This window comes from Arachis ipaensis, chromosome B04 (assembly GCF_000816755.2).
Source record: "Arachis ipaensis cultivar K30076 chromosome B04, Araip1.1, whole genome shotgun sequence".
Classification (NCBI taxonomy): domain Eukaryota; kingdom Viridiplantae; phylum Streptophyta; class Magnoliopsida; order Fabales; family Fabaceae; genus Arachis; species Arachis ipaensis.
The window spans coordinates 22,473,037-22,498,769 of record NC_029788.2 but is presented as its reverse complement, the minus strand read 5'-3'; the positions used below and the strand labels follow the sequence as shown (position 1 = coordinate 22,498,769).

At 32.6% G+C, this 25,733-nt stretch overlaps 1 protein-coding gene across 2 annotated transcripts; it reads left to right on the top strand.

Annotated features, from left to right (window-relative positions):
* Positions 10,794–25,048, top strand: LOC107639218. Of its 2 annotated transcripts, none has more exons than XM_016342693.2 (9): positions 10,794–11,009; positions 11,209–11,265; positions 11,975–12,115; positions 13,100–13,495; positions 19,523–19,635; positions 19,734–20,228; positions 22,318–22,470; positions 23,442–23,866; positions 24,222–25,048. In XM_016342693.2, exons 4-9 carry the CDS (start codon positions 13,149–13,151, stop codon positions 24,852–24,854), a joined length of 2,166 nt encoding a protein of 721 aa, XP_016198179.1. In that variant the 5' UTR covers positions 10,794–11,009; positions 11,209–11,265; positions 11,975–12,115; positions 13,100–13,148; the 3' UTR covers positions 24,855–25,048. The 2 variants fall into 2 exon arrangements, with proteins under 2 accessions (XP_016198179.1, XP_020976633.1); XM_021120974.1 differs by having other exon boundaries at positions 11,956–12,115.

Below are 25,733 nucleotides of genomic sequence, written 5' to 3'. Positions count from 1 at the left end.
TATCTTTATATCTTATAAAAATTTAAAATGTATGTATTCATATATTTTATATGGTGTTATATTTTATATTTGTATCAGTGTCTTTATATCATAAATTACAAGACAACCAAAATAAAAGGACGAAACATAAATCAAATAGGCTGCGTTTGTTTACAGAGACAGGACACTGAAACATGAATATAGAGACACAAAATTATGTTTGACAGAGGAAATATGGACAGAGACAGTGTGTCCAGAGACACTGAATTAGTATATTTTGTGTCCATCCTGACAGGAAGGACACGGGGACACTAACAAGGGACACAACTTATTTTTTATTCTTTTTTTATTATTTTTATTAATTTTTCATAATTATATTTTTTTATTATTATATTTTTCATCTCAAATTTTTTGAATGAAAAAAAAGAGAATAAATTAGATTTTCACAATTTGTTCTAGTTTATTACCAAATAAAATATAAAAACCTAAAATTTTGTGTCTTTGTCCATCAATATCTTGTCCTGTCCTATTTTTAATGTCTTATCCTATCCTGTTATCAGAAACAAACGCAGCCATAGGGACAGGGACTGCACCATAAATTAAATATCTAATAAAAATTGATTAAATAGGGACCGCACCATGAATTTAATAGGGACCGCATCATAAATTATATTAAAATAAATTATTAAATTGATATTTGAAAATTTATATCATAGATAAAAATGTATATTAAGATATATTAATGGTAAAATACGAAAATTTTTTTTATTACTTACAAAAAAAATAATATTTATTGATTAGTTTGGTTGCATTTTCAAATTATTTATGAATTATTTTAGAGTAATACTCCAAATAGATTCTCAAAGATTTGGCGATCCGACAGATTTGTCCCCCGAAAAATTAACTAGGTTTCGGGTCTCCAAAATTATTAGATATATGCTATATAGGTCCTCAAGCTAGGTTGAACCGATTAACACGATACTCTCTCTCCTATGTGGAGGTTGTAGGTGTGACGTATCAAGTAAAGTAACACATGTCACACTTAGGATAAATTAGTCCTTGGACACGTGGCTAAAACGATGTCGTTTTGGGACAACGCCAAACGACACCGTTTTGAGGGGACAGATTCGTCCCCACCTTTATTCCCTGGTTCTCAAAACTTCGACGTTCTAAACTCTAAAGTCAAATAGGTCCCCTAAAATTTTTGTTATAAGTAAAAAAAGTTCCTAAATTTATAGTATATATGTCAAATTGGTATCCTCGAAATAAGCAACTAGAACCATAATTAGAATCAAATCATGATAAAATTATCCAAAATATGTCAAAATATGCAGTCCCTAAGCACGTGAAATGACAAATATCAAGTATAATTATAGTCAAACAATTAGAATTCGTCAGCATCCTCATTTAGCATCTTGTTCTTTTGCAGAACTTTGATCTCTTTATCTTCATTAATTGGGTGAATACCAGATTCCAAATTAGTAGAAGTGGGATTATACTAATACATTGCCTTGTGGTCATGGTAACCCAAGTCCAAGAAAAATTTCTATAAGTCAAAGAAATAGATCAAGTCAATGTCCATTGGGAGAATTTTTTTGACTTCTCCATTAACGTACACAAGTACCCCTTTGTTATCTCTAACAAAATTTTCACCACAGTGAAATACAAGTACTATATCTTTACTTATCTAAATACTAAAAAATAAAACTCTATCACAAGTTAACCAAGCAATCAACACCATACAACAACATCATAATAGAATAAAAAATTCAAATACCTACATTATTTTTGTTATCATCAAATATTTATCCGTAACCACTTCACAACTCTCACTTAAGCTACACCTACAATAAACTGTCTTTGATCTACCCTAAACATACATCACATGCACGTTCATCATATTTCACTCTTTACTGCCAATTTAATACAACAAAAACTAACTTAACTTATCTCGAATAATGACGATACGCATGACACACCACCACCAAGCAGTCGCTGTACACACTGTCAAAGTACCATTACAAACTTGGATAAAACGTTAATGGGGTGAAGAATATGAAAAGTTAGGTCGTAAAATCTAGGTGAGGGTTTGGGATACTTGTAATTTTACAAAGAAAAAGAGAGATGATACGTTTTTTTATACAAGGTACCTACTTAAATACAGGGACCTTTTTTATTTATAACAAAAATTTTAGGGGACCTATTTGACTTTAGAATGTCAAAATTTCGAGAACTGGGGAATAAAGGTGGGGACGAATTTGTCCCCTCAAAACGGCGTCATTTGGCGTTGTCCCAAAACGACTTCGTTTTAGCCACGTGTCCAAGAACTAATTTGTCCTGAGCAATTTGTCCCCTCAAAATGGCGTCGTTTAACATTGTCCCAAAACGACGTCGTTTTAGCTATGTGTCCAGGGACTAATCTGTCCTGAACATGATATATGTTGCTTTACCTAACATGTCACACCTACAACCTTCACGTTGGAGAGAGAGTGTCGTATTAACCGGTTCAACTTGGATTGGGAATCTATATGGCATATATCTAGTAATTTTAGGGACCCGAGACCTAGTTAATTTTTTTGGGGGACAAATCTATCGGAGCGCCAAATCTTTGGGGACCTATTTAGGGTATTACTCATTATTTTATCCATAACATATTTTAAAGATCTTTTTGTCAATGACTGAATTTTTTAAATACCAAATTGGTAATTAACCTATTATATTTCTATCATTATTAGTTAACCCATTGTATTACTATCATTATTAGTCAACCACCCCGCCACATCAGAAACTATAATCTAAGTCAAGAAAATCAAATAAATATGATAAATTTGCAAGCTATTCCAAAAATGATAAATCAGGTCCATGATTCAACAAATTTGATGACATGAGTACGTGACTTTAGAGGGAAAACAAATCCTACAATAGCGAGTTACGACTTTGTGAGGGCGAGAATCTGAGACGGTAATGCGAAGAGAAGACCCAACGAGGGCAAGGACCAATGAAGGTGCAGACTAGCGACGGTGCATTGAAAGTAAGAACCAGCAACGACGAGACCAAGTGCATGGTGAGGAGACGCTTCAATTCCTAACCATTCTAGTACACCATCTTTTATAACTCTACAATTTTCCAGCAAACAAGGGTTTCGAGAAGGTGCCACTGCGCGTCCTTCTCCCACTTTCATCCTAAAACTCTATCTTAGAAAAATTAAGTCCAACATAAAATATAAACAATTCATTATTTTCAGAGATAGAAAACCAACCTAGAATATTATTGCACAGACAGACAAATTAAAAGAAGGAAATCTCAATTGAACTTAGAGAAAATAGCATCGTCCTAATAAAAAAGATAACTTATTACATTGATAGGCTGAAACTAATTCGAAAACTAATTTGAAAGAATAAGTAAAACTCATTATTCAAATTAATTAAAACCTAATTCTTAATTCAACCAAACTAACAAGAGGCAAGAAAAAAACCTGTGACAACTTTAATGCAATTGAACGAATCTCATTTACTAAACTCATCACTATAAGAAAATCACGCATTCAGCCACACTTTTTTAAGCTACATTTGAAAAGCGTAGCCTATTTATAGAATAGGCTACGTTTTTCTGCGTGTTACCATTTTATAGGAGAATAGAAAATACAGTTGTGGCATCACTTGAAAAGTGTCTCCTTAGATATTATAAAGATCACTTATAAAGCGTAGCCTTATCTTAATAACTATGGGTACACTTTTTTCACCAAAGAAAGTGCTTTTAAAAAGTAACGTATTTATTATGTTTTGGGTGTGCTTCAAAACCGTTTCTTAATGTAAGAACGCCAAATACACATAGTCACATAAGATACTTAGTGAATTTTTTTTCCTTTTCAACATCAAAGCCCTTCACTCACTCTCATTCCTTCTCCGGAGTCCTCTACCAAAGCACCAAATAACAAAACCCTAGCCGTTTCTCCAATCTCCCCGTCGCCGTGGCCTCCATCGTCGTGCGCCTCTTCGTTCTCCCCAATCGCAAGCACGTAAAATCTTCGTCATCTCACTCGTCTGTTCGTCAACTCACTCATATGCTCGCCGTCCTTAGTCGCACTTCTGCCGCCGTCCATCCATCTCGCAGCTCTTCCTTGAAAGGTTCTGAACACCCTAGCCTCCATTGCGCCGCCATCCGTCTCACCGTCGCTCAAGATCACGACTAGATTCGTCGTGGTCGTTCGTAATCCTCATGGTTTGTCAAGGAATATAAAATTAACTAATAGAAATTAGCTATAATATTAGAGAATAACATATTTAGAAATGATTAGAATTGAAGAGGAGAAAAGAATCGAAGTATGAGGCTTATACTAGAAAGTTCGTATGGGAATTAAGACAAACTTTATAAAAACGAGAATTATAATTCAACCTAAGTATAATTCTGATTTTAGGATTTTTTATTTTGGGAGTTTTAGAAATTCTCAGTCGCTGCAAGTCACCTCTCACCGCCATTGCTGCTCTGCTCTCTGCTCGCCCAGTCTTTGTCACTACCTTTATAAGTAAGTGATATGCATTCAAAATACTTAGAAACTGTTAATGAAGTTAAAGTTTAAGATTGATTTGAATATTGATCGATTTGCTTGATCTGAATCTCTATTGACATGTTACAATCTTCTAGACGTTGTTCTTTGTTGTTAGTAACAACGTCTCTGTTGCAATGGTAGATCATGTAAATTTGATTAAAGTGTTGTCAGAATTTTGTTGAAAATTAACAAAAAAGAGGTAAGGATTAGGATGTTAGAATTAAAGTTTTGACTAATTGAATGATGCTCTATGTGATTTATTTAATGATGATGCATGATGCTGAAAATTCTATTTGTTAGAGTGCAAAATTTGTTGAAAGGCTAAAAGCCAAGTTTCATGATTGAATTAATTGATGATACATACTAATAATTACTTGAGATGATGTTGGACTATTTGTTATATATGATGCAGTAAATTAATGAAAATATATGTGAATTTTTTGAGTGATTTGTGGTTGGATTGCTATGTTGAGTAATGCAGAAATTGTTGATTTTATGAGTATGCTTAAATGTGAAAAGTGACAAAAAAATTGTGATTTATTAATCCTGAATACTTGAGGCTAATATTTCCAATAAGTCACAATAGGTAAAAGAAAGTTAGAATGCAAAGTTAGAGTGAGTGAAAAGATAGGAATCGGTTTTTGACCTCTCAAAACCCGAGGTTACATGTTGCAGAATTATGCAGTTTTGGACAGCACTTTGTGAACAAAATTGGGAGTAATCTAGCCACCCAAAATGAGTAAAATTATTTTTTTTATAAAACCTTGAGATGTCTAGTTTGTTCTTCTAAAATTTTAGAATTTTTCGATATGTGGTTTGGGAGATATGATTTTTAGAAAATGGTCGTTTTCTGCAGAACAATGCTGTCCGAATACTAGAACAACAACTTCAAAACTACACTCTTTGGAGGTAAAACCAAAAAAGAGTAAAATATTAGTATGTCTAGTATTTTATTATGTCCAAATTTCATAATAATTCAAATTTTGTAGAAAAAGTTATGCCTTCTGGAAGCAAGGCTGTTCACTGTTGTGACAACACCCTTTTCTTAAAACAAATAAAACCATATTTCGAGAGGCATAACTTTTTTCAGAGAAGTGAAAATGCTCTGAGACTTAAACTGGGTGAAAGATGGGTAAATTTAGTAGTTCAACCACACTAAAATTTAGGAGAATCTAACCAAAGATGGATTTTATATAATTTTTCTAAATTGGTTACTGCTTGCTGTTTTTCTGAAGTGTACTGAATCAGTTGCCAGTTTTTAAAAAATCATATAAACTTAAATTCTTAGAACACAATTGCGAAACCAAAATAGAATTAAAGTTTTGACTAATTGAATGATGCTCTATGTGATTTATTTAATGATGATGCATGATGCTGAAAATTCTATTTGTTAGAGTGCAAAATTTGTTGAAAGGCTAAAAGCCAAGTTTCATGATTGAATTAATTGATGATACATACTAATAATTACTTGAGATGATGTTGGACTATTTGTTATATATGATGCAGTAAATTAATGAAAATATATGTGAATTTTTTGAGTGATTTGTGGTTGGATTGCTATGTTGAGTAATGCAGAAATTGTTGATTTTATGAGTATGCTTAAATGTGAAAAGTGACAAAAAAATTGTGATTTATTAATCCTGAATACTTGAGGCTAATATTTCCAATAAGTCACAATAGGTAAAAGAAAGTTAGAATGCAAAGTTAGAGTGAGTGAAAAGATAGGAATCGGTTTTTGACCTCTCAAAACCCGAGGTTACATGTTGCAGAATTATGCAGTTTTGGACAGCACTTTGTGAACAAAATTGGGAGTAATCTAGCCACCCAAAATGAGTAAAATTATTTTTTTTATAAAACCTTGAGATGTCTAGTTTGTTCTTCTAAAATTTTAGAATTTTTCGATATGTGGTTTGGGAGATATGATTTTTAGAAAATGGTCGTTTTCTGCAGAACAATGCTGTCCGAATACTAGAACAACAACTTCAAAACTACACTCTTTGGAGGTAAAACCAAAAAAGAGTAAAATATTAGTATGTCTAGTATTTTATTATGTCCAAATTTCATAATAATTCAAATTTTGTAGAAAAAGTTATGCCTTCTGGAAGCAAGGCTGTTCACTGTTGTGACAACACCCTTTTCTTAAAACAAATAAAACCATATTTCGAGAGGCATAACTTTTTCTAGAGAAGTGAAAATACTCTGGGACTTGAACTGAGTGAAAGATGGGTAAGTCTGGTTCAACCACACCAAACTTTAGGAGAATCCAACCAAAGATGGATTTTATATGATTTTTCTAAATTGGTTACTGCTTGCTGTTTTTCTGAAATGTACTAAATCAGTAGCCGGTTTTTAAAAAAATCATAAAATTAAATTCTTAGAACGCAGTTGCAAAACCAAAACCAAAGTACACTTTAGGATTCCTATTTAAAATAAATAATAATTTATTAGGATTTCTTTAGCCCTTTTTTTTATATGTATAATATATTAGGTATATGTATAATATGTTATATCTTTTATATTTGCATATGGTCTAATCTCTAAAAATTTTACCTAGCAACGAACATATTAAAACTTTTAGTTGAAACTTTCAAGAAGACTTTCTCAAAACAAAAATAATGGTATCATGACAAGGTATAATACACACTTTTCATTATTCTTTTCACTTTATGATTATGGTAAGCTATTAATTCATGTGTAAATTCATTTTTCTTGTTTTGTTATTTTTTAAGTTGCAATTTGACTTTTCAAGTGTAGTTGAATGAGTGATTTTCTTGTAATGAGAAGATTAAGATGTTAATTATTTTTTTCTTATTGCAGTTTATTCAAATCATAATTATTCTTCTATATAATTATGCAGATAATTATGCAGGATAATTTTGTGAATGTTAATAAAGATTAAGATGTTTATCATGGTGGTTTATTGGCAAAGATGGAGTGTTAAAAATTGAAAGATGTATGGTTGATTAACAATGACTGTAATTAGGAGATACTTATGTAGGATATAATATTTTAGTTTTTTGTAATTTATTAGTAGTAAACTCTAAGTGGTCTCATGCATATTTTGATATGGGTATACTTAATTTAGTATGAGATGTATAAATACTCAAAATTATGTTGATTCTAATACTTTTTATTCGTTATAAATATATTTTGTTTAAAGATTATTTTTATTATTTAAAGATTATTGTATGGTATTATTATGTATTTATTTTTATTTTATAATAATTAACTAATTTAATTAAAAAATATAGAGCACCTATAGGTATACTATTTGTTATGTTTATAAAGTGATGCAGTTGCCTTAAAAAGTGTAGCCTATTCTTTTGAATTCTGGTAACCATTAGTGCTGAAAAGCATATGCTTTGGTCATGAACAGCATCACTTAAAAAGTGCACCCTATTCTCAAAGGCTAGAACATAGCATTTGATATAGAAAAGCGTAGCCTTTGAGAATAGGCAACGCTGGTATAGACATCCCCCACAAAAGCATCTCTGAAGCCTAAAAAGCGTAACCTTTGTCTAAGGCATCATTTTTTTTTATTTTTGCCTACACTTTTTAAGTGTACTTGAATGGGTATTTTCTTGTAGTGTCAAATAAAATCTTCTGACAACTTAAGCATTCTTAATCTCATTTATTTAACCTACCCTAACATTATTTAATTTTTACTTACATTAAATTAACACAACTCCTCCTAAGAAAATGTTAAACAAATTTAACCATTAATTTAACGAAAACCCTAACAGAATGATAAACTTACAAAATAATCTAAAAAATTATAATAACCATACTAACAAACCAATCCGATGATAGTAGCTACGGAGACAGCGCAGGCAGAGAGAGAGAGAGAGAGAGAGAGAGAAAGAAGGTAGAGAGAGAAAGCACTCGCACAAGTGAGGGAGAAGGGCTTCATGTTTGACTTTAGCCCCAATTTTACGGTCGGATTAATCCGACGGTACGTCACCTAAACGGCGTGTTTCATTAAACCTTCATACCATCGGATTAATCCGACGCTAAAATCGATGGTAACATTGGCCCACATAGCATTCGTTTTCCCGCCAGTAGTTACTGTTGTTGTTAGCGACGGAAAACCTAATCCGACAGTAACCTTTGATTGCGACGAATTACTTCTCCTTTCCGTCGAAAAATTCGATACTAAATCCGAATCTACCAGTCGACGCTAGTTCCGAAGATAAATTCCACAGTACCCAGAGTTTTTCTTGTAGTATATTGAAACAAGACTAGCGACGGCGAAACCCACTTTGGCGAGAGGGTGCCCAGGCAACTGAGTATGTGTCGGCGAGGTAGAAAGGTGACGAGAGACACAGGCGTGGGGTGGGTAGGAATTAGGGTATTAGTGGAGGCTAAGACAAAATTAGGGTTATTTCAACAAATTCACTATTCACAGAAATTTTACGGGTCCCCATGAAGCGGATATCTCAATATTCACTCAATCTCTATTTATTTGTAGGAGTAGGTTCCCGTTTCCATAAAAATTTAATAGATCTCTATTTATCTTTCTGTTACAGGTAATCTCCGTAGATACTGCAAAGAGGTAAATACCAAATCGGTACCCGAAAGATTCTGGTGATGATAAAATGGTACCTGATTTTTGTTATTGACCAAATAGTCCTCAAAAGATTTTAAAATTTAACAAAATCACCCCTAACATGAAAAGATGATGTCACAGTGAACAGAAAATACTAATGCATGTGGCTGTCAGAAGAGAGCTCTGGCGACATTAAAACCACCACCAATCCCTCCTCTTCCTCCTCCTCCTCCAACCTATTCTTCTTCTTCCTCGGCGCCGGCGAGAGAGGCAGGACGCATGCGACGGCGACGTAAGAGAGTACGACCCACTGTGGCGTAATGGAGGAGGGCGACACATTTTCTCATGGCCGCTGCTTCACTTTCAAATCTCTGTTCTCCTCTCGCATCAACTGCCACGCGCCACCTCCACCACCACCAACTATATCTCCAAACCATCTTCTTTCCCTCTCTTCTACAACAAAACCCTCCCTAAACCCACCGCCACCACCACAACACGTGCCGCTAGCTCCCACAACCACAACTCTCCAATCCCCAAGCCTAAACAGCACCAACACTTGTCTCTCTTCTCCTTTTCCGATGACGACGAAAAACCACGTGAAGAGTGCAGCATCGCTGGAATCTACGGTGACCTCGAAGCCTCCCGCCTCTGCTACCTCGCAGCCCACACTCTCCAGCATCGCGGTTAAGAAGGTGCCAGCTCGACCAGCTCTTTAGTCCTTTCTTCGCGTGCGTCCTCCCTCGCCGGCGCCGAAGAAGAAGAAGAAGAAGAAGAAGAAGAAGAAGAAGAAGAAGAATGGGTTGGTGGTGGAAAGGAGGAGGAGGAGGAGGAGTTGGTGGTGCTTTTTAACGTTGCCGGAATTCTCTGCCACCGTTGAAGCTCTCTTCTGACGGCCACATTAGTACTTTCCGTTCACTATAACGTTATCTTTTCATGTTAGGGGTGATTTTGTCAAATTTTAAAATTTTTCGGAGACTATTTTGTTAATAACAAAAGTTAGATACCATTTTATCAGCGTTAAAATCTTTCGAATATCAATTTAATATTTACCTCATACTGCAAATAAGGATATTTTTGCCATTCCCATTCCTGACTTCTGGCATAACATATATTACTTTTGAGTTGGTCGATGGGGTGTGCATGTTTTCCTTAGTCATAGCAAGGCTTGATCACGTGACTTGACCTAATAGTACATTGATGAAGAATATTATTCTTACAATTGATTTAGTCGAATATTGTTCTCTCTTTTACGGATTGTATATTTTTATGTATTGATTACATAGATAAACCACAAAAAATATATTCAAATTATTTTTGCACCAATAAAAATATTTTTAAATTTTGTTATCGATAAAAATATCTTTAAAATTTAAAAATACAATAAAAATGTCTAATGTTAAATATATATTTTTAAAATAATATTTTATAAATTGAATTTTGATACAATTTTTTACAAATATAATAAAAAAGCAAATATTTTTATTTTTAAAATTTAATAATTTTTTATTAAATATTATATATATATATATATACACACACGTATATATTATGATGTTTTTATCAGTATTAAGATAATATGAGTATATTGTTGGTGATTTACCCTTTACATGGACATGGACTACTATTTTTTTTTTCTACGAACTTAGTACACTGCAAATTTGCAATACAAATTAAAGGCGGCATATGAGTATATATTGAGTATATATCGCAGCAGGACTAAACAATACATACATACATACATAAGATATATAACTCAGCTATAACTATATTATATATATATTGAGGAAGAACTAAGTGTGGTGCGTTTCAGCTGCTGACTTTGAAAGATTATTATTCCAATAATCTCAACTTAAAGCCGCGGCTACACAAGCAAAGAATATAACAAATAAATTAAAGCAACAATTACGAACTTCGATCTCTTCTTCTCGCTGTGAAGTAAGTAGTGCATCACACTGTAACGTACTACGAACTATACCCCTTCTCTGCTACCATTCTTTCTTTTGATGAGTTACACTCAAGAACTATATATTCAATCGATTGATTCGTTGAATTTAAAGTCATTTCTGTCTCTTTCTTTTATTTCTTTCTCACATCATACTCATCTTGCATGTGTTTTTGGTGCTATAATGTGCAGACAACACCATAGCTCATATATATAGGAGGAAATTTCCGTTCAAACTTTATTTTTCAGGTATGCATTGTAACTTTTCTAGTTTAGGATGGATTTTTTTATCCCAGTAATGCTATATCCACTTTACTACTGCAGGACAATTAAGACTTAGTTAACTTACTCTCTGTAAAATATTAATGAGGGTAACCTATATATTATTTGAATGATAAGGGGGTAGGCGCACAAAAAATTAGTCCGAACTTGTCTTATTTAATATTTATTAATTATCACAATAGTTAATGAATACTAAATAAAATAATATTTATCTGTTTTTGATTAATTTATTTTAGTTATCAAATATTTTTGTTATTTTAAAATTAATTAAAAAAATTTATATTATGAATATAAAAATTCGTTACTTAAAGAAAAAACAAGTGATAGAGAAAATGGGATGGGAAAAAAGTTGTGAATTTTTTTTTTAATTGTTGATACATAAACTAAGAAAATTTGTTTACATAAACACCGAAATGAAAATAAATATAGTATTATCTTTTTATAAAGAATAATGTTCTTGCGTAATAAGTTTTAATTGAGGTATAATTTATTCGTTTAAGTTGAATTCGTTTTTACATGGATGAGGTATACGTTGATTTAAAAAAAAAAAATCGTAGTGGTGAACACTTATAAAATTATTTGTAACGTTCAAATAAAAAAGAGTATTGAGATGAGTATAATATGTATTTAGAATGAATTTGTATCTTTATCCCGTAGGATTTTACTGTGTATACAGAGGTTATTAGGTTTGACTTGCCCTTGGCCTATTGGGTTCTCCTCGTATTCTTTTGGTAACTATCCGGAGGAGTTATCTTGTGAGTGAAGTGCACAATTCTTGATAACCGTACAGACAACTGGGCAAGTGCCTTTTTGAAAGGTGAGGATTTAGATACATTTATTTTTATGTTAAAATTGATAATTTAAAATTATTAATAATAATTTAATTAAATATATTAAATTATTTAATAATTTTAAATTAACAATTTTATATGAACTGTACGTGAATTTTTATTTTTTTAGAATTAAATGATGAAGTTTGGTTTTGTTAAATAAGCCGATTTAAGGAGATTTTGTAACTGGGTAACAACAAACGGATCAAATAATAATAAAAATAATAAGCTATACTAGCACAATCCTAATGTTATATTATTGGAATTCTTTTTCCCTTCACCACGTTCCAGTGCCCCCCCACTCCCCCGGGGTTCTCTCTCTCCCGCTATTCTTAATTTTTTATTAGTCCAAGTTATTATGCTTTTGAAACATGCCTGCAAGCCTGCAGGTGCTTAGATATATACTTTTGTATATTTTAAATGTAACTTGCTTGCGCTAACTTTTTATAACATAAGCAAGTTTATAACGGATTATTGGACATTTTTTACGGTAGTTTCTCTTTCAGTCTTAGTTAATAAAAAATTACTAGAGAATTATTAAAATTTATTATTTTTTATTATTAATTAGTCATTAATATTTAAAAGTATATGTTAAAGTATATTATTAAATTATTAAATTAAAAAAATTAGATTTATAATTAAAAATAATAATAAAAAATAATAAATTATAATAGTCTTATAACATTTTTTTAGATAATATTTATTTTTTGAAACTAAAATTTAAAACTAAAACTTAATATTGTATTTAGTGATAAAAAAATTATTAGAACTAAAATTTCAGTCTTAAAATATAAAATTTCAGTACAATATTTGAGTCTTTTCAGCAAAAATCTCCATTGTGCTAAACATACTCGATCCTGCGTACGAGTGCTTCCATAAATTCCTAGTCTCTGTTTCTCCTCCGTTTCTATCTCTCTTTTAACCGCAGTCTTATTAGATAATACTAACACATCATGCCCTAGCAATTTCAGGAAGAAATTAAAGAAAGAGAAAAAAGAGCAAAAGAATTTTTTAGATTCAATGGCTGCAAATTCGATGATTACAATTGGAGGACGAAGTATCTTAAAGCCGCCATTTTTCGATGGTACAAATTACATTGATTGGAAAGAAGATATGAAGATATTTATACAGGCCGTGGACGTCAAACTTTGGTTTATCATTAAAAATGGACGAAACATTCCAAAAATAGTTGTGAATGGAAATGAAGTGGAAAAACCAGAAGATGAGTTGGCTGAGGAAGACATGAATAGTTTGGGGCAAGATTCAAGAGCAAAGCACATGTTATGCTGTGCTGTAAATTTTGAGACCTACGAAAGAATCTTAAAGTACAAAACCGCCAAAGAAATGTGGGATGAGCTTGAAAACAGGTTTTGATTACTTTTTATTTAAGAAAAGATTGAATAAAATACATACATATATATAACTTTATTAATATTCATTTATGTACTGTTATATATTAGAGGATAAAGCCCTTTTGGTTAGTGATGTACTGTTATATATTAGAGGATAAAGTCTTTTTGGTTAGTGATAAATTTTAGTTTACTGTTTGTTACATTAGATAGATAGAGTATAATTAATTATGACTTACTATTATAAGTCAATTGAGTAACGTTACTAGTGATACCGGTTATTATATATATATAAACACCAAGTTAATGTTAATGACAAAAAAAAATTACTTTTTATTTGTTTTAATATGGTATCAGATGAATAATCACTTTCGCTATTTCTCTTTCTTTCTTTCTTTTTACTTTCCAAAAAAATTTCTATTTTTAGGAAAACCTTTTTTACTCTTGTACTTTTCTTCCACGATTTTAGCCTGATTCCTTTTTTATCATAGACGATCTCGCGAATCCCTATTTTCTTCATCAAGCTGATGGTCCTGGACTCGTTCTTGTCTCACAACCCCTAACCAGTGATAATTATGATTCTTGGAGTTGTGCCATGGAGCTCGTTCGTTTTGTTAAGAACAAACTTGGCTTTGTTGATGGTTCATTGTCTTGTCCGGCTGCAGGTTGCTCTCTAGACACGCAGCAACAATATGGTACTCTCTTGGATTTTCAATTCGCTTTCCAAAGATATTGTTGGTAGTGCTATGAGGTCGCGAGTAGCTTCGGAGGCTTGGCAAGACCTTCGTAAGCGCTTTCAACCGCGTAATGGTCCATGAATTTTCCAACTTTGATGTGATCTGATGGCACTATCTCAAGGCTCTGACTTGGTGAGTGTTTACTTTTTCAAATTGAAGTCTATTTGCGATGAATTGAGTGCATATCGTCCTATTGTTCAATGCGGTTGTGGTGGTCTTCGACCTTTGCAAGATTTTCATGATAGTGAATATACAATGTCGTTCTTAATAGGACTTAATGAACACTTCTCTGCAATTCGAGGTCAATTGTTACTCCTGGAGTCTCTCCCTTCTATTAATCGGGTTCTTTCATTAATCCTCCAAGAAGACAAACAGAAGGAGCTCTGTGTCAAATCCCTTGCCTCTAATCCTCTTGCTTTTGCTACTAAGACTGAATTTAAGCCAAAATCAACCAAGAAAGATCGTGATAGACCTTTGTGCTCTCATTGCGAGGTTCTTAGACATACAGTTGATCGATGCTTTCGTATTCACGACTTTCCTCTAGGATATGAAAAATTCAAAAACAAAGGTCCTATTAAAGATATTGTAAATCTTGCTTCGACCAATACAAACGCACCTCTTCTATCACCAACAATTTCTGATCCACCAATGACGCAGACACAGTGCCAACATCTATTAAGTCTTTTATCCTCTCCGGTTGTCCAAGTCAATGCTCCTGCCCCTGTGCAAACTGATGCACATGCTTCTAGTACTATAGGTATCACTCTCTTTGCACTAACGAGTTTACAATTGCCTAATGGTTGTTGGATATTGGATTCTGAAGCATCTAATTACATTTGCATTCATTTGTTCATGTTTCATGATTACAAACCCGTGTCGAATTCCTTTATCACTTTACCAGATAATTCTCACATACCCATTATTGGCATAGGCTCTATAAGAGTGACACCTCAATTAGGCATTCATAGAGTGTTTTATATTCCTAGCTTTGCACTCAATTTACTGTCGATTAGTACTTTAGTTACACCTTTAGCTTTGATGTTACATTCTCATCTTATTATGCTTTAATCCAGGACAAGAAGTCTCTGAGGATGGTTGGGAGGATTGAGTTGGAGAAATGACTTTATGTCTTTTATCCTACTCAGTAGGTTACCTCTAATGACAACATAATTTTTTTTTTGACAATCATTGTAGTCTAGTGTCACCTTACATATGGCATTCCCGTTTAGGTCATTTGTCACCCAATGTACTTGGTGTTATAATAAATAAATCTAAAGTTTCTTGTCAATCTTCTTCTTTGATGCAACTACATAACTGCTCCATTTGTCCCTTGGCTAAGCAAAGTAAATTGCCTTATATTTCTAACAATCATTTTGCAACTAAACTATTCGATATGGTGCATTGTGATGTGTGGGGTCCTTTTCAGACAATTTCTTGTGCAGGATTTAGATATTTCATTACCATTGTGGATGATCATAGTAGGTTCACATGGGTCGCTTTCCTCCGTTCTAAGTCCGACGCCACAACAAAGTTGCAACAATTTTTTAAGATGGTTGAAACACAATTCTCTACTACTGTAAAGTGTTTGAGATATGATAATGCTAGGAAACTTGCATTAACTGATTTTATGCTTTCCAAAGGTACTCTTCATCAATTTTTCTGTGTTGAGACTCCACAGCAAAATTCTATCATCGAACGAAAATATCGACACTTGCTAAATGTGGCGAGGGCCTTACATTTTCAGTCTCGTGTCCCTCTTACCTTTTGGACGGAATGTGTATCTAATGCAACTTATCTCATCAATCGAACACCTGCCAAAAATTTGGAGTTTAAATCTCCATTTGAGAGACTTTATTCTACACCACCAGACTACACAAGGCTTAGGGTATTTGGCTGTCTTTGCTTTGCATCTACACTTCAACCTGGCAGACACAAGTTTAGTCCCAGAGCAACTGCCGGTGTATTTTTGGGTTATCCTCCTGACTAACTTTTTGTCCCTGAAATTTGGCAAAAGTTTTAAAAAATTTTTAAATTTTATTTTGTTTCAATTTTGTCCCAGAAGTTTTTTATTTGTATCAAATATACCCTCGACAGCTCAATTTTCAAAATATTTAAGACCAATCTAACAATAATATATGAAAATTATGCTTAATTTACTTGTGTTGAGGGTTGTTCTTATGAAATTGTTGTTAAATTGGTGTTAAATTTTTTGAAAAATTATCCGTTAGGGGTATTTTTGATGCAAATAAAAAACTTCTGAGACAAAATTGAAACAAAATAAAATTTAAGAGTATTTTTGAAACTTTTGTCAAACTTCAAGGATAAAAAATATATTTTACCCTAATAAATAAATCTAAAGTTTCTTGTAAGTCTTCTTCTTTGATGCAAGTACATAACTGCTCCATTTGTCCTTTGTCTAAGCAAAGTAAATTGCCTTATATTTCTAACAATTATTTTGCAACTAAACCATTTGATATAGTGCATTGTGATGTGTGGGTCCTTTTCAGACAATTTCTTATGCAGGATTTAGATATTTAATTACCATTATGGATGATCATAGTAGGTTCACATGGCTCTCTTTTCTCCATTCTAAGTCCGAGGCCACAACAAAGTTGCAACAATTTTTTGAGATGGTTGAAACACAATTTTCCATTATCGTTAAATGTTTGAGATCTGCTAATGCTAGAGAACTTGCATTAACTGATTTTCTATTTTTCAAAGGTACTTTTCATCAATTTTCCTGTATTGAGACTCTACAACAGAATTCTATCTTAAAAGAAAACATCAACACTTGTTGAATGTGGCAAGGGCCTTGTATTTTCAATCTCGTGTCCCTCTTTTCTTATGGATAGAATGTGTATCTACTGTAATCTATCTCATCAATTGAACACCTGCCAAAAATTTGGAGTTTAAATCTCCATTTGAGAGACTTTATTCTACACCACCATACTACACAAGGCTAAGGGTATTTGGTTGTCTTTGCTTTGCATCTACACTTCAACCTGGCAGACACAAGTTTAGTTCTAGAGCAACTGCCGGTGTGTTTTTGGGTTATCCTCCTTACTACAAAGACTATAAGGTTTACGACCTACAAAAGAGGTCTATCATGAAAATATATTTCCCATTTCTTCTGATGAACAAATTTTTGCTTCAATTGACCCATTCTTTGACCTTGTTTTGACAAAGCCTCTGTCTGACAGCAACATCGCATCATACACTCCTCCACTAATTGTTGATATCCCTCAGGTTTAACTGATACCTGTAGATCGAGCATTCTCCATTAGCTCAGCATGAACCTAGTCCACCCTTTGTGTCTAGAAGATCAACTAGACCATATAAAGCACCTTCTTACCTGCAACAATAACATTGCAATCATGTAATTTTCTCTACTACTCAATATCCAATAACTGCATTTATAAAAAATTGATTGTCAATTACAGAAGTTACGTAATGAATGTGAATTCTATTTTTGAGCCTAAGTTCTACCACCAAGCAGTACCTGTTCCTGAATGACAAAAGGCTTTGAAAGCTGAGTTGGATGCTATGGAGGCTAATAAAACATGGAATTTGGTACCCTTTCCACCAAACAAATACACAATTGGGTGTCGATGGGTCTATAAAGTTAAGTATCTAGCTGATGGCTCAGTAGATAAGTATAAGGTGTGACTAGTTGTAAAGGATTACACTCAACAAGCTGGCCAAGATTTCATTGAGACCTTTTTTCCTGTTGCCAAAGTTCCCTCTATCAGAGTACTCTTAGCTGTTGCTGTCATGAACCATTGGCACCTATTCTAATTGGATATCAACAATGTATTTTTAAATGGGGATCTTGATGAAGAAATATACATGGATGTACCTTTGGGGTGTGCCACGAAGGAGGAATTCCTTGTTTGTAGGCTGAACAAGTCAATATATGGATTAAGGCAAACCTCCCGACAATGGTTCACCACTTTTTCTACTGCACTTATTTCTGCAAGCTTCACACAGTCGCAATATAATCATTCCCTTTTCACCAAGGGTTTTGGGACCTATTTTTGTTATTCTATTAGTATACGTTGATGACATTATACTTGCTGGTCCCATTGCAAGTATCTTGAAGAAAAGAAAGCTTCAAATCAAGGTAAATTTAAGTTGAAGGATATGGGACTACTAAAGTACTTCCTTGGCCTTGAGATTGCACACTCAAAGGAAGGTATCTTTTTCTCCCAACAGAAATACACACTTTCCCTCCTTGAAGACACTGGCACCTTGGCCTCCAAACTAGTCAAAGTTCGACCCTGCTGTGAAACTCAACAGTGAGGAGGGCGAGTTATTGCCGGTGTGTTATTTAATATAGAAGGTTGATTGGAAGGCTGTTGTATCTAACATTATCTCGACCAGACATCACATATGCTGTAAATAATCTTAGCCAATTCGTATCCAAGCCTCGAGTACCTCATCTTCAAGCAGCACATTATCTCTTACATTACCTCAAAGACACACTAAGATAGGGTCTGTACTTTGTAGCATCATCCCTTTTGTTGTTAAGAGCTTATGCTAATGCTGATTAGACTTCACGTGTGGATACTAAGAGGTCAATTACAGGTTATTGTGTGTTTTTTGGAAACTCTTTAGTGTCTTGAAAGTTTGTCAAGCAAAGTACATTTTCGAGATTCTCAGTAGAATCAGAATATAGAGAATTAGCAGCGATAGCTATTGAAGTAACTTAGATGAGAGGACTTCTCAAAGACTTTCACATAAACATAGGCCTTCAACAGTGTACTATGACAGTTAGGCAGCAATTCATATTACATTTAACCCCACCTTTCATGAGTGCACAAAGCACATAGAGTAGGTGGATTGTCACTTTGCTAGGCAAAAGGAACAAAAAGGGACAATATAATAAAGCTAGTTTATATGAGGACACAACATCAATTAACAGACATATTAATAAAGTTCCTACCAAAAATAAAATTCCATGAGTTTGTTGTTCAAGATGGGAGTTAGAAACATTTACTTTTTATCTTGAAAAAGAATATTAGAGGATAAAACCCTTTTGGTTAGTGATAAATTTTAACTTACTGTTTGTTAAATTAGATAAATAGAGTATAATTAGTTATAATTTGCTATTGTAAGTCAATTGAGTAATTTTACGTGATATCGATTATTATATATATATGAACACCAAGTTAATGTTAATGACCAAAAAAATCACTTTTCATTTCTTTCAATATTTGATGGAATAAATTAGTACATTAAAATAATGATATATTCTTCATGTATATGTATTATTACCTGATGTGCAAATTATATTTGTTAACTTTTACAGTCATGGAAATAATGATGTGTACAACTCATCAACTCCTGAATCACATCCCTCAACTACCAATTCAGACCTACCACCTATTTGGCGTCCTGGCGGTGTTTTCTTCGAGGAAACAAGTTGAGTGCAAACCAACCTGTTTATTTATATTAAGAACGATAGATCTTTGCACATCAAGATCCACCTTCAACGCATGATATGATTGTTTATGTTTCAGGAGATGCAATGGGCTATTATCTCAACAACTGTGTGCCCCTTTACAAGCATGCACTACAAGGCAATTGGAAAAAGGCCAAGGCTATCATAGTTAAAGATCGAAGGTTGAGGAATGCAGCCATAGCAAAAGGATCGACTACACTGTTACATATAGCAGCAAGTGTACGTGGGGGTGCAAAACATGTTCACTTTGTGAAACAATTGATGGGGGAATTGAGTCCAGAGGACTTATTATCGATAGATGAGAATGGAAACACTGCATTTTGCCTTGCTGCTGCAGCTGGGAACATGCAAGTTCTTGACTTGATGAAAGATAAGAATCCAACAGTTGTACAGGTTAGGGGTAAAAATGGAACCTACCCTCCTGTTCAATTTGCAGCATTGCAAGGAAGATGTGACGTGGCTTCGCATCTATATGAAAATACCGAATTCGGACATTATTATGATGATGAGTTGAAACGATTGTTCTTCACTTGTATCAACACTGGTCTCTACGGTATGTAATTTTTTTTTCTTTTTTTTTTTTGGGTCTCCCTAATATTATCTTTTCTACTATTAATAACGAATATGGATATGGTTAAAAAATTTAAGACAAATATTGATCATAGGAATTAAAGGGAAACAATACCAAAGAATTTGCAATAATCGACTTAACAAAGAACATGAGTATCAGATAAATTTTATTTATTAGTTAATTTTTTAAAAATTATTTTATTGATTTTGAATTTTATTTAAACTTTAAATTATAAATTTTTAACTCTATATTCTAAACACTAAAATTGGTTTTCGTATACTTTTTTTTTATAAATATTAGTCATTTATCAATGCATAATGTTAAGGATGAATATTTTTAGTATATAAAAATAGAAAGTTAGTATTAATTTAAATGTAAAGTAAAAGCAAACATTTTTCTTTATAACTTTTGTCAATCTACTTTTCAAATATTAAATACACAATTAAATGTTAATAATTTAAAAAAAAAAATTAAGGGTGTATTATTTGTTTGAGGAAAAAAATCATTTTTAATATATTTTATAATATATAAAGGTAAAATTATTCTTTCATAACATTGTATATTATTTTTTTCCTTCTTAATTTTCTTTCACTCAAATATTCAGGAAAAATAAAAGTACATTCAACTCATTTTTTTCTTTTTTTATTCTCTTCATTCTAATTAAATAAAGCCTAAAAATGTATATGTACGTGACTTATAAATTTAATAAAATAATTTGTTGAATATCTTGAAAAAAATAATGCAAAAAAATGAAACATAAAAAAAAAGCAAATGGACTCATCATTGTCTCCTTTTGCTTTTTAATTATTTTAGAAAAATGATGAGACAAGGAACTGTGTGATAGGTCATAAACAGGGTAAATGATTAATTGATAAGAATAATTAGAGCATGGGAGTAAAATATTTTAATTAAAAAACAGCACTATATAAGGGAAAAAAAAGGAAGAGCATACCAACATTTGCTTAAAATAGAGACTGTTCTAAGGGTTACTTGAAATTGAGTTACTTTGGGATTGAACATGAAATTTAAATTTTTTTGGGACAGTATTTGATGTTTAATGGTATCAAGGTGTCGCTGTCCGAATTTTTCGTAAGAAGATGAGAGTGGTACTTATAAGGAATTCTAATGCTTAAGTTAGTAAGGATGTTAGTGGATTTTTAGTAGATTGAGTTCAAAGTATATCTGAGAGTGACGGAATATTTATAATTGTAGATGTAGAGTCAATAATTACTTTTTGAGTAGTCCCATCTTTGGTGGTGGGTTGGTTATTCCTTTTTTGGTAGAGAACTTGTTGAGATCTCTTTTATAGATGAATAATAGAGATTGTAGGAGTTAGTTATTGATTTAAACGAATAGAGTTAGGTTAACATCATTGCGTCCGACCTCTATAAGGTCGAGTAGGTGTCGACCTCGTCCATATTTGTTGATTGGACTTTATTCACTTTGAACTTGACAAACTTCTTATGTCCAAAACTTAGAAGAGTTGATAAGACTCTATAATTTCCTATCTCGTATTTTTAATTATGTTCTTTCTCTTTTTTATAATTCAATAAAAAAACAGTTAAGAGAATAAAATTTTATTGAATTTATCTCATAACTTTACTTGTTGACTAGTATTAAAGTTTTTTATGAGAATTCAAATGCCAGTTTTTATAACATTTTATATTGTAAATTAATTAAAGAAAAAAGGATAAATAAGTAATTGATCTTTTGGTTTATAGACATTTAAATTTTTTGAAGATTTGAACATTTTTAAAATTTGGACACATCGATCCCTCTGTTCACTTAAGTCTGTCAGACCCAATAAAAAAATCTAGTATGACTTTTGTTGTACTAACCTGGCCGATATACAGATGCACATGTGGAAAAATTTTTAAAATGAGACAAATTAGGTTCAGAAATTGATATATCTAGATTTTGAGAAGGTTAAGGACTTAAATGTATTTTCAAATTTTTGAAGATGTAAATATTTATGTGCCAAAAAGTTAAGAACCTATTTGTCCTTTTCTCTTAATCAAAATTATTTTTACTTTTCCGAATATTTTGAACTTCTGACATTAATATTTTGCAGGTTTAGCCTTAAAATTGGCCACAGATCGGCCATATTTAGCTTCTATGAGGGATGAGAATGGTGAGACAGCTTTGCATCTCTTGTCTAAAAGCCATTTGGATTCTTGTTGCCAAAGTCCACAACATCAAAGCTCCATAATCAAGATTAATCCTGGTAAAGTGCAAAATTTTATTTGTTTATTTCAGAAATTTACATTGCCTAAAAATAAGATTTAAATAGCAATTTGTTCAAATAGCAACAATTTTTTAACAATTTTACACACTAAATCTTTATTCATTTTTGAATGTGATGGGGAAATCAATGTTCGACATACAACGACTAAAAGTAAGGTTAGCTAGATGCTTTTAATTGTATAAGTTTTGAACCCTCACCTAATTAATATGTTTGAAAATGAAAAGTCCCATCCAAATTTAACAAGAATAAGACGACTTATATAAAAGTGATTCTCATGAATAATAAGGTAAGTTGATTATTTGTCATGATTCTTTTAAGTAATACTAGGTCCATTTTATAAATATTTTTTGTTCATATTTTAAGTTTATTTGATAAGTAAACCCTTGTACGAATCAAAGACAGATAAGTGCTAATAGCCTTTATATTTAATTTGTTTTATATTGTGATAATAGCCAATATATTTGTTGGTGGATTTGACTATTACTATATTGTATTTATGATTACATTCAGTATATATGTCTGATTTATTGAAGAAAGTAAATTATTAAAACAAATTAATAACTATTTTAGAGTTAATCCAATTAACACTAGATTAAAAAAATCAAACAATACATAACATATTTTTGTTATTAATCAAATTATTATAATTCAAATTAATTTTAAAAATATAATTTAAAATTATAATTTCAATCTTATCACGTGCATGACACAGATAATTAAACTTGTTATACATATATATTCTGGTGAAGACATTACAATTATCTTGGTACGATGTTGATAATTAGAGGTCGTTAGATAATAATTTAATCAAACATAGTCAAATCATTTAATAATTTTCAACTGCTAATTTTAGCATCAAGACAGCAGGTGGTATTGAGTTTCCACCATATATTCTAGAGTTCTTTTGCAGATTCTTTTCATTTCAAATAATAAAACTTTGTATTACACAGGAATGAAGCAGCAGGTGGTTTTTCAACTGGTTAAGAAGCTTTGGAGCAAAATTCTTAAAGAGGAGTCCTCAATGCGAGAGATATTTGAAACGCCAAAGGTCCTTTTTCAACTGTTATTTGCTGCAGTAGAAGTTGGTAATTTTGGGTTCTTATCAGAGATTCTTAGTGCTTATCCAGACTTGATATGGACAATGGATGAGAATACAGGCCAAACCATAATTCACAAAGCTGTGATGCATCGCCAGGCAAGCATCTTCAATCTCATACATGAGATAGGGTTTGTGAAGGATGTTATAGTGACTATGATAGACACAGAAAGTAATACTTTGTTACATTTGGCTGCAAAAAGAGCACCACCACAAAGACAACTTGAATTAGTATCTGGAGCAGCATTCCAAATGTGCCTTGAGTTAGTATGGTTCAAGGTACGTGTAAATTAAAGATTTGCATGTCCAGTATTGGTATCATTATTGTTTTTAAAGAAGGTCTTAGGAGGCAACACTACCACAACCAGCATTGCAGCCAACACTTTTTATACTGTTGACTGAAATTGACTGCTATAGTATTGATTTCTTAGCATAAATCTTGTTTTAAATTGATGAATATGATCATAAATTTCCAATGATGAAGTAGTAACCGCATCTGTGATTGCATCCGCAATTTAAAACTATAATCGTTCCAATGATGAATATGATAATAAATTTCCTTGCATCGCATCATACATAATCAGAGTATTTAACAAAAATTGACGATGTTAATGTCTATTTCATGCAACATCAGGAAGTGAAGAAGATAATACCACCATCGTTCATAAACTATAAAAACTCCGCTGGTAAAACTGCTAGTGAATTATTTTCAGAGGAACATAAGGAGTTGCGAAAAGATGCAGAATCTTGGATGAAAAGTACAGCTGAGAATTGTATGCTGATTGCAACCGTCATTGCAACAGGGGTGTTTGCTGCTGCAATAACCGTGCCAGGTGGTGTTGATGATAAAGGGGGGAAGCCAAACTACTTGGGCAAAACATCATGGTTCTCGGTGTTTACAATCTCAGATGCAACTGCATTTATCTCTTCAGCAGCTTCAATATTAATATTCTTGTCCATTCTTCTTTCGCGTTATGCCGAGAATGACTTCTACAAATCATTGCCCCTGAAACTCATATGTGGATTGGTGGCTTTGTTCTGCTCAATAACAAGCATGATGGTAGCATTTGCAAGTGCCTTCTTCATTACTTATCATCACTATGCCTCAGATCTTGTTCCCGGTTTCGTTTCTATATTTGCCTCTTTTCCAGCACTTATATTCTTGTTTCTCCAGTCTTCATTGTGGTCAGATCTAATGCATTCAACCGTTTGTTGTAGGAAACTTTTTAAGCCAAGCAAAAAGATGCTTTACGCACTAGAGAACTAGAGAAAATGTAATGTGACTGGATACTTAGTCAAATTTGTATTTCATGTTGAAAAAAAATGTTGTGCTCTGTGCGGCATGTTGATCAGCAAAATTGTAGTTGAAATAATTGATTTAGCTTGGTCATATGACTCCATGATTGAATAATACTTTGTTGCGTTTCGCTTGAAAATAGTTGCAAATGTGCCTTTGAGTTAGTATTGTTCAAGGTCACTTATAAAAATATCTTTATGTAAAAATAATTGTTAAAATGTGAAAACAATTCAAAACCTTGTATGGTCATTCCAAGGATCAACGATCATGAATTTCATCCCTTGCTGCGGATTAGGAATACTTTCAAGCCAGGCAAAAGTATGCCTTGCGTGTAGAACAAATATAAGGTGAAATTTGTAGTATATTTAGTAAAATTTGTAGTGTGTTATAAAATAAATAAGGAAGAAGTAATAAAATAAAAATATAAATAGAAAATACTACTATCACTTCATTTTCAACTCTCATTTAATTGGATTTTGTCTTGAAAAAGATTCCTTTAGCATTGAGAAAGATAGCCACCTAAGATATACGTGGTCATCCATCTTTATCACAATACTCCCCCTTGGATGACCACTTAGAATTATTGCCTCGTTAAAACCTTACTAAAGAAAAACCCAGTGGAAAAAAAACTTTAGTGAAGGAAAAGAATACAATATCCTTTGTGATAGGGACTGCCTCATTAAAAACCTTGTCAAGAAAAACCCGATGGGAAAAAACCTGACCAAGGAAAAAAGAGTACAGTCTCCCCCCCTTGCCGACATCATTTAATATCTCAAAATCGGCGCATCCCAATCTCATGTACCAATCTTTCAAAGGAGGATTGAGTGACTTTATGAATAAATCTGCCAG